Raw genomic sequence first — 16,221 nt, 5'->3', positions numbered from 1 at the left:
ACTCGCAGCCTGAGGGGTTTATTTTCCTTTTGAGCTCTTCCTGGTGAGGGTGCGATCAATGTTTGCTAAAAGGTTGTTCATATGTTAGTATCTGGGAAAAAAAAGCTTGGACTCACCTACTTCTTCTTTCAAAATGAAACCATAACAAAATAGTATCACAGAGTCACTGGAGATTCCCATTTAAAAACACTTCTTTTTTTTTTTTTATTAAATTAATCGGTTTCATAAATCAGCCCAATAAAAATGCTTAATTTTAGCGACCAAGTAAACATGGCAAAGCTGATAAAAAATATATTTTTATGGTCATGTTTGAGATGTTTGTCCTTGTTGCTAGGTAGACTCTATGAACCCTATCACCCCCCCCCCCCCTCCAGAATTTTCACATTTGGGGCAGAAGATGATGAGCCCCAAGACAGAAAGTCGGTGATAAATTGAATCATGACATTACATACACACGTTGGAAAGGAAGAAAAGCTGTTTGATTGTGCCTCAATCATTTTTTTAATGATCTACTCTAATTATCATATACGGGATACCAAGCTGGTGCCTTACAAAAACGTTTCGACTAACTTTCCCAAGACTGTTTAACAAGCTTGTCAAGTGGGGAAGTTTGCTGAACTGAGAAGTGCTCAGACTGGAGTTGTAGGTTGTTTCCTTTTATTTGTATAATGTCTGGTTATGATGTGAATGTTGAAAAGTAGAAACGAACTCTGCAAAGTTTACTAGACTTATAAAAAGACAGGGAAGTAATTTAGTCACAAAGAAAGTGCAATTTAACGCTTATCTAACCAGGATGTCAACATCTTTCAAAGGCTATTGAAATTATTTGCACTGTCAGGCTTGTAAAGTGTTTGTATCAAATCGACAAATCATGGTGACAAAATAGTCGTAGCTTCTAAAATTTCTTATAGTTATAACATTAAAAATTTTAAATGGTGAATGGAAGAAATGTAGCCTTAGCGACATTCATAAAGTACACACATCCACTTTTGTAAAAAAAAAAATTAGAGAAGTTTGGAAAGTACCTGAATGATTATTTCCTCAAAAATATTGAAATAAAAAAAAAAAGACTTGTCATTTCCACAATGTCAAAAAAAACTTTTATTATGTATTGTGGTCTTTTGCAACATAACTCATTTTTATCCACTTGAAGGGGCTGCCATCATTTAATCTCATTTTTTAAAAAGTTTATTATAAATAAAAGCAAACTATTACAAACATTTTGGAACAAAAATAAACACATTGTTAAACAAATACTTTTGTGTCAATAAAAAAACATTGTTATAATGGTGAGGCAATCATTGGAATTCATCTTTTAAAATTATTATTGATTTAAAAACTGTAATTAAATATATTTCTTCATTGATTGGATGGGAGCGATCACATTATTTTAATGTCGCTTCTATATTTGAGACTAAAACTAAAACATGTAGTCAAGCATCTTTACATTATTGTCCGACATGAGTCATCTGAACTTTAGGGCGGGAGTCAAAAGTCAATCAATGAAAAGATGAAAGTTGATTCATTCAAAATTACTAACACCAAGCAAATAAATATTTGAACCTGACGATGAGGTCAACATAGTTGCCACTATACTACTGATGCAATGCAAAACAATTTAATTATAGGAACAAGGTTGCACTGCCCTGAAAAAAAAACAAACAATAATTAGTGGAGTGAAACTAAAGAATAATCAGTGTATGAGTTTTGCAATTATTTTATTATCTCTTACGCAACTCCAATTAGTGTGGTGAAAGAAGGACAGAAAGGTGATGAAAAGGTTTACTTTCACTTGTAAAGGACAGCTCCGGAAATAAGATTTAGGGAATTTTCCAAATCGGGAATTCGATTCAATCCAATTCACATAAATATATCAAAATGGGTGGGGCAACTATCATACTATGACCTGATTGGTTGGATCCAATGTCTATAATGAAAGTAAACAAATGGCCTGGCAGACCACCTGGAATATGTCAAATTACCAATATAATCGTGTTTATATTCCATTATTTTCTTTCTTGTAGTTCCTCATGCAATCCCTACAGGCTGAATGACATATAAAATTGACCTGCTGAAGGAATAATCTTTAATCCCCATAATATGCATTTAAGGTGTGTGTGTTTGCACCATTTAATCTAGTTAGCACAATACAATGCAAGTGTGACGATAGTGGAATCTTGCGAGTGGAGAGCTAAGCATATCGTGAGAGGCAAGCAGTAAGTTGTAGTAGAAGAAAAATGTTCCATACCTAATAAAAAGGACATTTGTCGTGTCGTCAGTGACAAAATAAGTTGTTTAATAACATGATGCAGTCGCATTAAGGTGATCTTGATCTTTAACAAATGTCCATGTAGGGACCAAATTATATTGACAACTTTTCTTTGACGTTCTGTGTCACAATCGAAAGCTCTGCAGATAATTCATCCATCCACACTATCAGGATTTAAGTAATGAGACACTTAGCAGAAATGGAAAAGTGTCTCAATACTTTTGTCCAAGTAGTGTAGGTGAATGCACAAACAGCACTTGGTTTGAAATTCAATGGCGAGTGTTTGAATTAAAACACAGGTGAGGAAGTGGAACATAGTTTTTGCAGTTCCATAATGAGAACAGAAGAAGCCTTTCATCTGTATCTGCTTCTGTCTTTGTCCTTGGACCTCCTGGGCGATCGACTACGACTCCTTCGACTCCTATCCCGTCCATCTTTCGCGGGTTTGTCCCAGGACCTGTCATGCCTTCGGTCTCTGGAGCGGGAACGTGAGCGATGCCGGTCCAATTTCCTGTCACGCCGGCCGTCCTCGTCGTCCTGGAGGAATAACAATACGATAAGATATAAGCGGAAGAAAACTTTAAAGTTGAACTGTTTACATGCAAGTCTGGTTTCAATCGGTTTAATGCAACAGCTTGGCTTTTTTTCAGGCAATGTCAACATCAATGAGTTTTCGCGAGTTAAAAGGAACCAGTTAGACCAAATTTACTCACCCTTAAGGCTGAATATCATGTAATCTTACACGAAGGAACAGGGAAGTGCATGCAAGATAAAGTACTGTTCTAACCCAGACAAGGTTTTGTCTTTGCATGACTGGGCAGGAGTCAAACTTCTGCTTACAGCTTCAGTAAAGCCGAGATAATCAGGAATACAATCTTGATCTAAATAATAGATGCAACCATTAGGGGGTGCGGCAAAAAAAAAACATCGATATTGTAATCAATCATTTTTCTTGCCCTTGCAGTGAGCATCAAATATCAATATTGCTGCTGTCCACTGAAATGCAAACTTTTCAATGACTTAAATGTTTATTGAAATAATTTTGCTAATATCTGTTTGAAGCATGTGGATTAAACTTGAATGGATAAATTAACCTATGCATTATGCTCATTTCAATGTCAAATATCAATATTATACTTTTCATTATACCGAGGGCACGTTTAAATATCGCAAAGGCGCTAAACTAAAAGTCCGCAGAATCAGCACACCATGGCCAGGTCGTAAAAACAAAGCCTCAAGGAAGCAGGAAATAAGTTTGTGCATGTCTAACAAGTTTGACTGTCTATTAAAAATGGAGATGAAAGAAAAAATTAAAGTTTCATAACAGAAGAAGGGCAGGTCTGCTAACTTGGAGGTTTTATAACCTTGAAAGAAATAAAAATATATTTTACAACACATGGACCAAATTGCTGGTAGGCGTGTTTAAAGGAGGAAAACAAAATGTGAGGGGAAAGAAGTGTTGAATTATAGCAAAGCATTAAACCTTGTGTTAATGATAACCTAACATTTTGATAATTTTCGACAGGCTAGTGCGTGCGTCTGTAGTTTTTCTGTGTTGTAATTTCCATATTTCCCCTTAATGGAGGCTTACCAATAACTGCTTTACACAGTACCTTGTGTTTTTTGGACTTCTTGCTTTCTTCAGCATCTGAATGATGATGATGACGTCTCTTCTCTTTGTGTTTTTTCTCCCCGGGCGTCTCCTCCTCGTCCAACAGCAGGTCATATCGGGAACTTTTGGAGGGGTTAGGGAAAGTTGAAAGGTTCTACCATAGTACAAATCACTTCGGACCAGAATAAAACATCCGCGGGTCGACATGAGAGGATACTCTTGTTTGGGCTTCACTTGATCTTTCAGAGTCAGTTTGGATCGCTTCTCCAAGTCATTCTCATAAGCCTTGAAGTCTTCTTTGGTGTACTTGCCACCTACAACACATCATGAGGAGGATGTTTATTCAGGACAAAACTTTGGAATTATATACGTGTCACGTGGCGAAGGGTACCTTTCCCTTTCCATTTAATCTTTGACACAGACTGGCTGAAATCGACATGAATGCGCCGGTCGTCTATGAGCACGTTATCCATTTTGAAGTAGGCTTTCTCGCAGTCTTCTTGCTGTCAGGACAAAAAAAAAAAAAAAAAGTAACAAAAATTCAAAGATAGCATTATAAGGGAAAGGAGGTAACAAAGAAGTAATAAAATAAAATATTTGCTCAGTGGCTTTTTACTTTTTAGGGACATTGTGATTTCCTAGGAACGTTGTAGAAGTGATCATTTAAAAACAGAGATTTATGATTCAATCTCACCTTTTCGAATTCGATGAAAGCATAGCATAGGGAATCTCCACTCTTCCAGTCACGAATGATTTCGCAACTGTACAGAACAAAACCAAAGACACAACAGTATTTATGTGAGTGACATCCATACATCCATGAAAAGAAACATTGTTTACCTTTTAATGTGGCCAAAACGAGAAAAGATGATTTCCAGGTCCTCGTCTGTGGTCACTGGGTTGAGTTTGCAAACAAACAGAACATTCTCTGGAGGCTTTACGTCAGCATCTGGAAGGTCGCCCACCTGGAAGGGATGGCACACAGACGCTCAGCACGAGCACGCAGATGCATCTTGAGAAACTACTTGAGGCTTCTCCTACCATCTCCAACAGGATGGCTCGGGTTTTGGCTTCTTTCTCCTGAAGTCTCTCCTCCACTTCTTCAGCTGCTTTCCCATCTATATCGTTTATCACTTCATCGGCGCCAATTCGACCACTCTTCGCCCCACAAAAAATAAACATATTTGTAGTTGGGTGTGCTTCCTTCAAACAGTTTATATTGACCTATTCGCCTATTGACCTATATAAAAATCCTGCACTCACATCTAGCTGCTCTCTGGTGGGATCAGGAGACCGATCAGGCACCGGGAGATCAGCGGGATCATCAAAAGGATCATCAAGGATGACAGTGTGGTTGATTCTATTGTAACATGACATAAAGAAAATTGTTGGATCAAATATGATTATTTGAGTCACAAGTGAACTCACCTGATGTCCTGAAATGGAACAAAGTCAGCGTCAACAAAAGTCTCATTGATTTTAGCCACGATGTCCAGTCCCTCTGACACTTCTCCAAACACGGTATGCACGCCATCCAGGTAATCCAGGTTTTCGGCAGTGGTAATAAGGAACTGTAAAAATATAAATACTGTTAATGCTGTTTTAGAATTGATCTCAGATGAAAATAACTCACCTGAGAACCATGCTGGTCACTTCCATTGTTCACCATAGACACTGTCCCCGTTTTTCTGTGTTTAATACGTGGTGTTTTCTCCGAGTCGAAAAAACGGGCCTGGTCCCCGTATAGTTTGCTAGTGACACACAAAAGGAGGACGCTGATGTTGTCAACATACCTTGTTGAAGAAAGGCAGCAATAGAGATTAAGATAACCCACCAGTAGATTGACTCTCCACCTCGACCCGTCCCAGTTGGGTCCCCAGTTTGAATGATGAAGTCTCTCTGTAATGTTAAATAAATACATACATCCATACATACACATATATACATACACATACATACATACATACATACACATACATACATACATACATACATACATACATACACACACACACACACACACACACACACACACACACACACACACACACACACACACACACACACACACACACACACACACACATACATACATACATACATACATACATACATACATACATACATACATACATACATACATACATACATAAATAAGTCACATTCTGCATTTTGAGTGTGCAACAATCTTCCTTTACCTGTACATTGTGGACAAGACAGTAGTTGTAGTACTTGATCTTGCATAATTTCAGAAAGTTGAGGGATGCTGTAAAGAAAACATACAATTTGGTTGTTTATTACATTTCTAAAATGTTTTCACATTCCACGCCTTTTGTTAAATCTGAAGAGAGATCGATGATTTGATGACTTGACGTCTAGTAGCTGAGTAACTAAGTAGCGAGTAAGCTAACAGCTAAAGCCTGCAGATAGTTATTCTTGGATCTATTAAAGCTTCCGGTTACTTTATGGGACGAGTTATTATCATGTGATCGGCATTGCTTGGAAAGAGGGATGTTTTTTTTTTTACCTTTCGGCCTTTCTTCAGTGAACAAATCAATCACAATATCACCGAGCGTCGTTTCAAGAAGGACCGCCATGCCAACGTGTAAGATCTCGCGAGAGAAGAAAACGGGATAGCTGTTTTACGCGCGTGCGCAGTTGTTATTTCCTTGTTAACTTGTACGTACTGCTAGATTAATCCCTGATAAAATGGCAGGGGCAACTCTTTTTGTTATAATTCTATTTTGTGTCATTATAAAGCACACCGAGTCATCTCCGAAGACGGTAAGACCCACACTGGTAAATACTATTGCACTAATAATGACACCGACGTTCCGGTCAGTTGTCGTAAGACGTAAACATCATTTGTTTGTTTTTGTTTTCACGTGTTCGCAGATTCCTTATTTATAATAACGCTAAACTGTGTGAACGATTTTTTTTTTTTGTAGAAATGGATGGTTAAAGACTCCATTTTAATCTCAATTGTTGGTAGATTGACGTTCGGGAGATATGACGTAAAATAAGAGAGTAGAAATTCTGTTGATACATCTGGGCTGGTTATATTTCACAATGTTGGTGACTAATATATTGATTAATGTAGGAAAATATCCTGATCAACGTCACAGCAGGGGCATTGGCAGATGCACAAGAATCTAACAACTTGCAGGTACAGTACACCCAGTTTCTGGGTTCCCCAACAATTCCCAATCCTACAAAAATGGTATTTGTTGTTTCAGATTACTTTAAACATATCGGTTGGCGAGGAGGTATTAGTAAATGATGTTCCTGTTCAGTTATCGGGGGTGACCCGATTCAACTGTCAAGCACTTCTCTGTAAGTTAACGTCAAAATATTCTTTCTATACTGTGGCAAACTATGGCCTCTTATGTTCTTTGTTTTCACTCTTGTTGGAAGTTAGTGAGAGATGAAAGATGCGTTTCTTATGTCTATGATTTGTTTTTGTCAGTGAATAGCACCAATGCAAGCAGTGAGTATGAAGGAGGGGACCTGGTATCGACTGTCACCCGGGTTATGGTGACCCAGAACCGACTGTATAGCGACTTAGAAGAGGTGCTGGCTCTGCAAGTGTTTAGTGAAGTCATTGAGTTGGAGGGCAAACAGGTACATATCAGGTGACACTACCAACGCCAGAAAATATCCCATTAAATATGTATTTATGTCTTCTAGGTTCAGCAGCCTGATATGTGTGAGGTGAAATTATTGATGAGCCCAGATTTTGAGAAGCTGGCTCAGTTCACCAACACTTACCCTATCGGACTCAGTGAGATATTCAAAGTTTCCAGAGACAACGACGTGCTCGTCACAGATCCAACAAACCATGGAAAAGGTATGATGAACACTGCTGGTCATAGGTAGTCAATCTTACTAGTAATTTATTTTTTCTTCATCATCAGATGAGCAAATGATGCTACAGACGACTAGTCAGTACCCTCTAAAACACTCTGGGACGACACAAGAAGAGGTTGCAGCGCCGGGAAAACTCCCGGAGACCCCACTTCGCATGGACGCTGACCTCTTTGATAATATTAAATCTGAAGACACTGAAGCTGAAGAGCTGGGTCAACAAGACCAGATTTCCACTGAGAGTTCACCACAAGGATTTTTCTCGTACTCGGTGGGAAAATACCTTTAATGTGTCTTAAAGTTTTTGCTGTAATTGGTGGGAATTACAATTTTATGTAAAAGATCGCTCAGGGAAACAATATTTAAATCGTGATCCATCAATTAAATTAAAATGTTCGTTTTTCTGTTCTGCCTTGTCAGGCCATGTGTCGTTGGGTGGAAGATTTCCGGGAGCGTCTGAGAATCTTCTGCTCCGAGTCACTGCCCCTCTTTTTCTTAGTGATGTGTGTGGTCGTCATTGGTGTCGTCGGATCAGCGGTCATTGTCAAGATATTGGACTTGTTCTTCCCTACTTGTGAACAGAAGTGAGTTTGTTTACCTCACCATGACTTGGTCGATAATCTGTTATGAACAACCTGTACACATTTGAATATGTTTTGATGATGACTCAACTTTTTTTTTCCACAGGCAGATTTGTCATCCCAACACATTCATTTTGTTGCCGAATGAAGAGAAGCACACTCTCCTGGAGAACACAGAATTAGAAGAAGAGGATGAGATAAAACATTAAATGGGGACTTTTTTTTTTTTTTGGTCAGAGTTTCTCTGTTTTCTTTTGCATCTTGTGGAGTAAACGGAAGTCGATGAACCGGTTTGGTTGATATAAATGAGAAGGTTCTGTTTGATGTTATTTAGCGCAGATGCAATCTGTCTCATCAAATTGTCTTCAAGCCAATAAAGTTGACTTAAGTGTTATCTCCAAGACGTGAGCCGTCATACATAGACTGGTCATATCATTAGGTACATTTTGATGAATCATCTATTCATCTGAGTGGCATTAGTATAAGTATTAGAACACTTTGCTGCAATGCTTTCCCAAACAACAACCACAATAGATTGTCAAATTAATGTGTCAAATGCAGATTTCCATTGGGAAAACCAGCTGCATGGTTTAATTGGATTGGATCTCATCAGTGTGCTTAATTCTATGGCCAGTGAGTGGATATATATGAAAAATTAATTTTGCACTTATTGAGGTAACTATTTAATTTGGCACACTTCCTGCATGAATGTCAGAAAATGCGTTTTTCTTTTTTTTTTGTTTATCCCTACATGTGATTGTAATGTCCTTTTCACAATGCCACACGGTCTATTGTAGTGCTAGAGGAGTTGGGGGAATGTGCGAGTATTAATTCAAGAGCATGGGCACAATACAATGGTGAAACACTGAAACTTTCTTTTTTTTTAACTTCTGACTCAAATCAGCATGGATGCGTCTGTCATTAGTCAAGCAGGATGTGAAGACACACGGGAAATCTTTTATAATGCTTTGGACGTACAAATACTAATAACAAATTTTGCTTGAATCTGTGTGTCCATTTACGCTACTCAGTGCATGATGTACCACATTACAGAGATGCTTGTGTAGTCAATCTAGTGAATGCATTTTGCTGTTCTATCTGCAACTTTGGAACTTCAATGGTAACGGCTCAACTTGAATTGGATATGACTGATTCTAAATTATTTTGCTAGTTTTCTTTACAGTGTCCCTGGTGCACTGTATAACAGATATATGCTCTGTTGGGTCGCATTGTTTTTTTGAATAGTAGTTGACATTTACATTTGTTAACATTTAAATCATCAATTACAGCTTGGCTGCATATGTTTGTCTATAACCTTGTGGATTAAAGGCTTTATTACCATCTATAAATCTTTCATTGGCCGCAAATAATGCATCATGTTATGATAGATTTGCAGTTTGATTATAAAACAGCTTTGTCTTTTTTTTTTTTTTTCATGTACTCGCCAAACACCCTGTATGAAAATAAAATAAAACAATGTTGGATTCAATTCCTAAAAGATATACTTGTGAGTTGTGACAAATAACGCAGTGAAACTTACATTGGTCTGAAAGTACACCGACCACTTAAACTCCTTCCTTGCTGGAAAAATCCCCTCTAAATTTTTTTGAACAAAATGTGAAGCCTGTGCACACATATTTCAAAAGGAATACTGTATTTAAACATGACACTTTTTTTTTAATATAATTTATTTTATTCATCGAACGGTAGTAAAGAATGGCCATCACTAGAATGCGCAAGGATCACACATTCATATAAAATCAAGTGCAAGTATCGAAAGCTGGCCTTTTAGTCTGATGTGGTTAGATAATTATATCGTCACACAACTATTCAAGGCATTTGCAAAGGCACAAAATAAAATATACAATATGTGGTAAGGTCTGTTGTGTGTGTGTGTTGCAAAAAAATAACATCCACATGTCAGTTATTCTTAGCTTTTTAAAAACTACAGATAATCTTCTGAAGATTATTAACAAATTTACAAAACAATAAACCTGCTTTCTTCGCCACGCAGATATAATGAACAACTCGTGCTACAATTTTCACCTTTCAACAGGACCCAAACTCCTCAATCCACTTCTCGTACTTCTCGAGGTCTGCTGCCGACACAGATTTGGAAACTTTCTTCAGGGAGGATTCAAAGTCTTCCATGGTGGTGGGCATGTGCATCTCATCGCGGGGGATGTTGCGGATCTCCTCTGGTGTGAGCCCTTCGATTCTTCGCCTCATGGCCATCAGGGAGGCATCCCTGCAATGTTGCAAAAATGCTTTTATTCTCAAAAAGCAACTCTCTGAATTAACCGACCAAAAATTGTAAGAGCAGCATGGGTACATTTAAGTAGATTTTAGTCAAAGAATATTTTAGATTATAATAACAAAATCCAATTTATTTCATCCACAAACAAAATACTGCAGTACATTTCCCTCCAAATTTTGAGTTGCATCACAAACCAGATGTCAACTTTAATCAATTATTGTTCAAGTTACTGTTTTAAAAAAAATGGTAAAAACAAATTATTGCAAAATCTCAACGTTATTAATACCACATGACAAACATTTTGGTCCAGATTTTTAGCAAGGGTCATGGAAGTTGACAAACATGATTTTGTTTCACGGGCCACGTAAATTGATACATAATACATCTCCTGTGATCAATCGATTTTTTTTCCAGTCAAATACAAATGTGACTTAATCCGCCTGCTTCACAGATTTTTAGACCAACCTGCACACATTTGTGATGTCAGCTCCCGAGTAACCTTCCATCTGCTCAGCGATCTTGTCCAAATCCACATCACTGGCCACCTCCAACTCCTTCAGGTTAATCCGGAGCAGCTCCACCCGTCCTTTTTCTGAGGACACAATGTTGAGGACGCAGTTTGTGATCAGTGCAGGGTCTACCTTCCCTCTCCCGTGATACCGAAAAATGGACAAAGACAGAAAAATATCATATAGAAAAAGAATGGCTGGATATTTGGGAATCACAGCATGCCCGATTTCGTCATCAAATTGAAATCCAGTGTAACCTGATTCAAGATCCTATTTGTGGACTATACTTGATAATATCCCAGTTTTTAATGCTGGGGAGTTGCTACAGTATTTTCTAACATCATTTTAGCCTCCTTTGTCTTTAAGCCTCCCGGAAAGTTTGCTCTGATGAATCAGTTTACACAAGCACGGGCAACCACCTGAAGCTAGCAGTGCTAATTCACACGACAAATAAGCGATAAGCGAGAGAGCCAGAGAATCCACTACCTTTCTATTTTTTACGCATACAACAGAGACCACTACACTACAACAATGACAAAACTAAATGTTTTACTTTTTTAAATATATATGGCAATACATTATTTGGTGACAAAAGGCATCCTTAAATAAATCCCTGACTGTGCCCCTAAGGAGTCGTAATTCCATCAGGATTACAGGTCGTTTACCGAGAGGTTCAGTGGAAAATACAAAGAAGTGTACTAAAGGTTGATTCGAATGACAGAATGATAGGAATGTGGAGCTGAGGAAGCCAATTTGTGTTGAGGAGGCCTGGAGGGATAATCCAGCTATGGCTCCACATTATACAAGTGTAGAGCGTACTGTAGTATTGTTTGATATTCTACTCTGTACTGTCAGGCATCGGTGTCAAAATTAATACCTGGGATCCAGAACCGACCCTCCGACAACTTCATGTTAATTGCTAAATTAATTTTCTCTTTTGATTTTGGGCAGATTTTTTTTTTCACTTTGAACTGTTTTTTTAATAATTATTTTCTCCTCACTAATAACTTTGGTCACATAAATTTAACGCTATCTGTTAAACTAAAATATTTTGCTTTCCCCCATTTTCCATGATTTCCAAGCAGATTGTTGAAGAGGAAACATACCTGAGGGTAGAGGAATGTAGATCCTCTTCTCCAAACGTCGCCTCAGAGCCTCATCAATGTCCCACGGAAAGTTTGTGGCAGCCAGGACCATCACCATCTTTGATGGGTCATCGCTTTCCGACGCCCCGCCAACGCCTGCACAAAACAAACGCGGCAGAAATGTCTTTCGGGCTTCACTATATAAAGTCGTAATATTTTACATCCATACAAAAATGAAATCCTGTTGCAAACAAAAACCTGGATTCAGAGAATCTTATTGACCTACCATCCATCTGTACCAGCAGTTCAGCCTTCACTCTCCGACTGGCCTCGTGTTCCTCAGAGGTGCCTCTTCGACTGCACATGGAGTCGATTTCATCGATGAAGATCGTCGTGGGTGCGTAAAAGCGGGCCTACACAAGGATGATGTCATAATGTCTCTCTGATAGCTGATGATCACTTGGACCAATCAGAAATCCCATCATCGGTTTGGAGGATGCATAGAATAATCCTTGGTTTCAATTTATTCAACCTATTTACAGCCTAATAGTGTTTCTTTTTTTTCCACATAAGCTTCGGGTAGCGTGTCTTTCACACATTATGTGGCTCACTGCATGAAATACTTGACGAAAATCGAGTCAAAGCAGAAGCTGTTCTAGTCTCCACGCTAAGAGATCCATGGTCGGCATGGCAACAAAAGCCAGACTTGCCATTGGCCCAGCAGTATATGGGGCAATTTATAGAATACATTCCCTTACTTGCATAAGATGGGTGTCATGGATGAAATGAAAGGTTTTAAAGGATTTAATTAAAAAAAAAAAAAAAAAAAAAGCTACTAAATAGACATTGAATTAAAAAAAAAAAAAGAAAGTGATGTAATCATGCCGGAATTTTCAATGACACAAATGACTTACCATCTCGAAGAGCAGGCGCACTAACTTCTCAGACTCTCCTCTGTATTTTGAAGTCAGCGTGGATGAGGAGACGTTGAAGAAAGTAGTCCTGCATTCCGTAGCAACCGCTTTCGCTAAGAGTGTTTTCCCCGTGCCGGGAGGTCCCACCATGAGCACTCCCTAAAGTAAGAATTTCACGGATTGCCATCAGTGACACGTCATTCGCACAATTTGATTGCGTTAAATACCTTCCACGGTCTCCGTATGCCTTTGAAAAAAGCTGGCATCCACATTGGCAACACAACCGCTTCTTTTAGGAGCTTTTTTGCGTCACCCAGGTCTGCAATGTCGTCCCTTAGAGATACAATCATTCCAAATGTAGCTAAGTGTTTTCTTCATTAACCATAATTTATATGCTGTGAATTACATCACCACACTTTTGAGTCATAACATTAAATAATCTTAAATTGTGCTAATCTTGTTCTGGCACATTATGTCCAATACGGTAGATAAAGATGGGTGCTTTAAACCAAAGCAAAAGCAGATTAAACATACCATTTAATGTTTGGATTCTGAGATATGATATCTCTCTCCAGGGCTTCCACGAGGTCTTTGTCATATCCTGTACCATCAAACCTTTTCAATTCTTTTTCCTGGCCGTCTCCTTTGCTCTGCGGATAAAAAAAAAAAAGTTTCTATTGAGCCTTAACTGAGAATATTAACTAAATTAAAAATAAATCAGTTTATAAATGGGATTAGAAATAGCTCTTGCTACAAATTAGAGGTAGGTTATTATACAGGTGGAACAACTTTAAGATCTTAGCAACGCAACGTAGACAAAAGCTGGACAAACAAAGCACTTGTCAGGCACAAAGAGAGTTAAACCAAAATGGGACACATGTTGAGTCACCGATTGAATCGGCCGAACGATTAATAAATCAGGCCCTAATAAAAAGAACCGCTCATTTGAAATATTTACACCTGTCTAAGAATATTAAATAAACGACTGGAGGATTGAGCCTTTTTCCTAAATAACTTAAGAGGACAACAGCAAATGCTTCACCTTATTTTCCTTTGCTTTGCCAGCACCACCTTCCTTGGCTTCTTTTGTTTTGGCCCTGGGCGCTTTGTGTTTGTCTCCGTTGGCCCCGCGAGATGTCGGCCTCTGTTGGGCCTTCACGGCCACGCTGAGGCGGTTGTTGGTTGGCTTACTGTCTTTGTAAGGGTTTGTAGGCCGCCTGACGGGACATGGCGAATGTCTAAATTAAAAATACAGAAGGGACCTCACAATTTCTTTTAGTTCATGCAAAAAAGAACAGTCTACATCTGCATTGTACTTTCCTTACCTTGGTTCAACGGGTCTTATGTCGAAATCCTCAGGTTCCATTGGTTTAACAGGCATGGCGTCCAGTTGAACGCTCTCCAATGTCGACAGGAGGTCTTGAACTTGTCTATTCTCATCACTAACTTGTTGCCACAACTGGAGAAGAAATCCAGATTTATCATTGTACTCATGATAAACGCAACCGAACAGATCTCACTTTTGATATTTACCTTCTGCCATCTCTGTTGTAGACTAGGGTCGCGTGTAATGTACACGTGTTTCTTGATCTGTTCCAGCAAGCCTTGGTAGAGAACACTAGCTGAGTTGTAGTTTCCCAGCAAAGCATATTCACGGGCCAGCTTCATGTTCTCAAAGATCTCTTGTAAACTCATCGTGCTGTTGAAACACATTTGATCATATCAATAAAAAAATGCACAACCTATTCATTTATTTATTATAGAGGATGCTGCAGTTTACTGGAGGATGTCCAAAAATTCAAACTATGTGAAACTGGTGTGTTATATTACTTCAACACAAAGAAAGTAAAATCGGATGTTTACAATCACAATGCAGGATGTGTCAGTAACTAACTACAGTGTCAGAAATAAACATACTGTAAATACCTCTCACTATTTAAATTATTACCCTTCTAAAAGTAAAATTATAGGGTGTCAGACATCCCCCGTTTATCACACATGTAGTTTGTGTAGTTCGATGATGTCAGGTTTCATGTTGCACAAAATGTTAACAGGATATGGATCACTCTCTTTTGTATACTGTACAGTACTAGCTCAAAATAATTGATTATTCGGAGTTTTAATCTTTGGAGTTCATGTACACCGATATAATTTGCATCGCGTCTTTGTTTTGTAAATATATGCAATGCACGTAATATTTACCTTTAGTAAATTGGGGTTAAGACAAATTCACTTTGGCATGCGACATTCGGTAAAACAACAACAAAATAAAACAGATGCTAGCAAAGTGACACACACATGTATTGTTGTAGAATCATATAACTGCAGTTTAAAGTACTGGAGCCTGTCGCTGATGGTTACAATGCTGTTGACTGACTTTACACTAAGTTTTTATAACTTGAAATTGAATAAAAGAGCAATGATACTCAACTTTTCGAGTGAGCTCACTTTGAGTGAGGTAGCGACAGACGTCACGAGTTCCGCTGTAGCAGTTCAAAAAGGATACGACACGAGATAAACACTTTCCTCGGGGCCGGGTTGCGGCGTCCGGTACACGGAAGTGGAAAACAGCGCCCTTTCCTGGAGCTATAAGGGAAGGGGATGGTCTAGTTTGCTGGACATGGTACCACCAAGTGTGGCCATACTGAAAGTTTTTATAATTAAAAATCAATCCAAACAAGAATCCGACTGTTCTTCTTAACTTCAAGTAAATCAAGTTGTAATTTGGGGGAGTTTAAACTTGTCACATTTGACACGTTTTACAGCCGGAAGTATGACTTGAGCACGTGACTTAATCGGGGCGGAAAAAAAAGGATTTCCGGTTTTTCAAAATAAACTAAGATCCATTAACGTGTGATCTATTAGAATAAAATAAAATTGCAAAAAAGTATTACGCCGCAATGACACGTTATTTGTTTATAATTTTATTTAAAAATGCAAATTAAAAAAACAAAATACAATAATAACATCACATCTTGCATATTTGAGAAAAAATACAAGAGAAAAACCCTAGGGAGACAAAAAAAAGATAGTATATATATAGTATATATAGGTATAAGACATATAAAAACTTTGGACTCAATATAAGCAACGGAATAACATATCTAAGTGCATGTCTTTTTTTTTAAAG

At 38.2% G+C, this 16,221-nt stretch overlaps 3 protein-coding genes across 6 annotated transcripts; 1 reads left to right on the top strand and 2 right to left on the bottom strand.

Annotated features, from left to right (window-relative positions):
- Nucleotides 1-2,275: 2,275 nt before the first annotated feature.
- ppil4 (peptidylprolyl isomerase (cyclophilin)-like 4) lies at nt 2,276-6,558 on the bottom strand. Its single transcript, XM_061269487.1, has 13 exons — nt 6,409-6,558; nt 6,080-6,147; nt 5,716-5,780; nt 5,515-5,632; nt 5,310-5,452; nt 5,145-5,241; nt 4,923-5,039; nt 4,722-4,846; nt 4,576-4,642; nt 4,273-4,384; nt 4,099-4,195; nt 3,883-4,003; nt 2,276-2,806 (listed from the first exon to the last, which is right to left on the bottom strand). The coding sequence occupies exons 1-13, from the start codon at nt 6,476-6,478 to the stop codon at nt 2,624-2,626; spliced, it is 1,383 nt and encodes a 460-aa protein (XP_061125471.1). The 5' UTR covers nt 6,479-6,558; the 3' UTR covers nt 2,276-2,623.
- ginm1 (glycoprotein integral membrane 1) lies at nt 6,527-9,824 on the top strand. Of its 2 annotated transcripts, none has more exons than XM_061269490.1 (8): nt 6,527-6,665; nt 6,982-7,047; nt 7,118-7,214; nt 7,348-7,502; nt 7,569-7,728; nt 7,796-8,016; nt 8,166-8,329; nt 8,433-9,824. In XM_061269490.1, exons 1-8 carry the CDS (start codon nt 6,591-6,593, stop codon nt 8,533-8,535), a joined length of 1,041 nt encoding a protein of 346 aa, XP_061125474.1. In that variant the 5' UTR covers nt 6,527-6,590; the 3' UTR covers nt 8,536-9,824. The 2 variants fall into 2 exon arrangements, with proteins under 2 accessions (XP_061125474.1, XP_061125473.1); XM_061269489.1 differs by having other exon boundaries at nt 6,550-6,680.
- katna1 (katanin p60 (ATPase containing) subunit A 1) lies at nt 8,994-15,867 on the bottom strand. 3 transcript variants are annotated; one of them, XM_061269482.1, is made up of 12 exons: nt 15,523-15,867; nt 14,625-14,790; nt 14,417-14,550; nt 14,134-14,329; nt 13,626-13,741; nt 13,319-13,424; nt 13,092-13,250; nt 12,464-12,590; nt 12,199-12,333; nt 11,049-11,175; nt 10,373-10,574; nt 8,994-9,950 (listed from the first exon to the last, which is right to left on the bottom strand). In XM_061269482.1, exons 2-11 carry the CDS (start codon nt 14,784-14,786, stop codon nt 10,376-10,378), a joined length of 1,461 nt encoding a protein of 486 aa, XP_061125466.1. In that variant the 5' UTR covers nt 14,787-14,790; nt 15,523-15,867; the 3' UTR covers nt 8,994-9,950; nt 10,373-10,375. The 3 variants fall into 3 exon arrangements, with proteins under 3 accessions (XP_061125466.1, XP_061125467.1, XP_061125468.1); XM_061269483.1 differs by lacking the exons at nt 8,994-9,950; nt 15,523-15,867 and adding an exon at nt 15,294-15,502 and having other exon boundaries at nt 10,003-10,574; XM_061269484.1 differs by lacking the exon at nt 8,994-9,950 and having other exon boundaries at nt 10,004-10,574; nt 14,134-14,308.
- Nucleotides 15,868-16,221: the final 354 nt, after the last annotated feature.

The sequence above is a fragment of the Syngnathus typhle genome, linkage group LG22 (genome assembly GCF_033458585.1).
Source record: "Syngnathus typhle isolate RoL2023-S1 ecotype Sweden linkage group LG22, RoL_Styp_1.0, whole genome shotgun sequence".
NCBI classification, from domain to species: Eukaryota; Metazoa; Chordata; class Actinopteri; order Syngnathiformes; family Syngnathidae; genus Syngnathus; species Syngnathus typhle.
The sequence above is the reverse complement of the archived record's forward strand: the minus strand, read 5'-3'. Positions and strand labels throughout refer to the sequence as shown.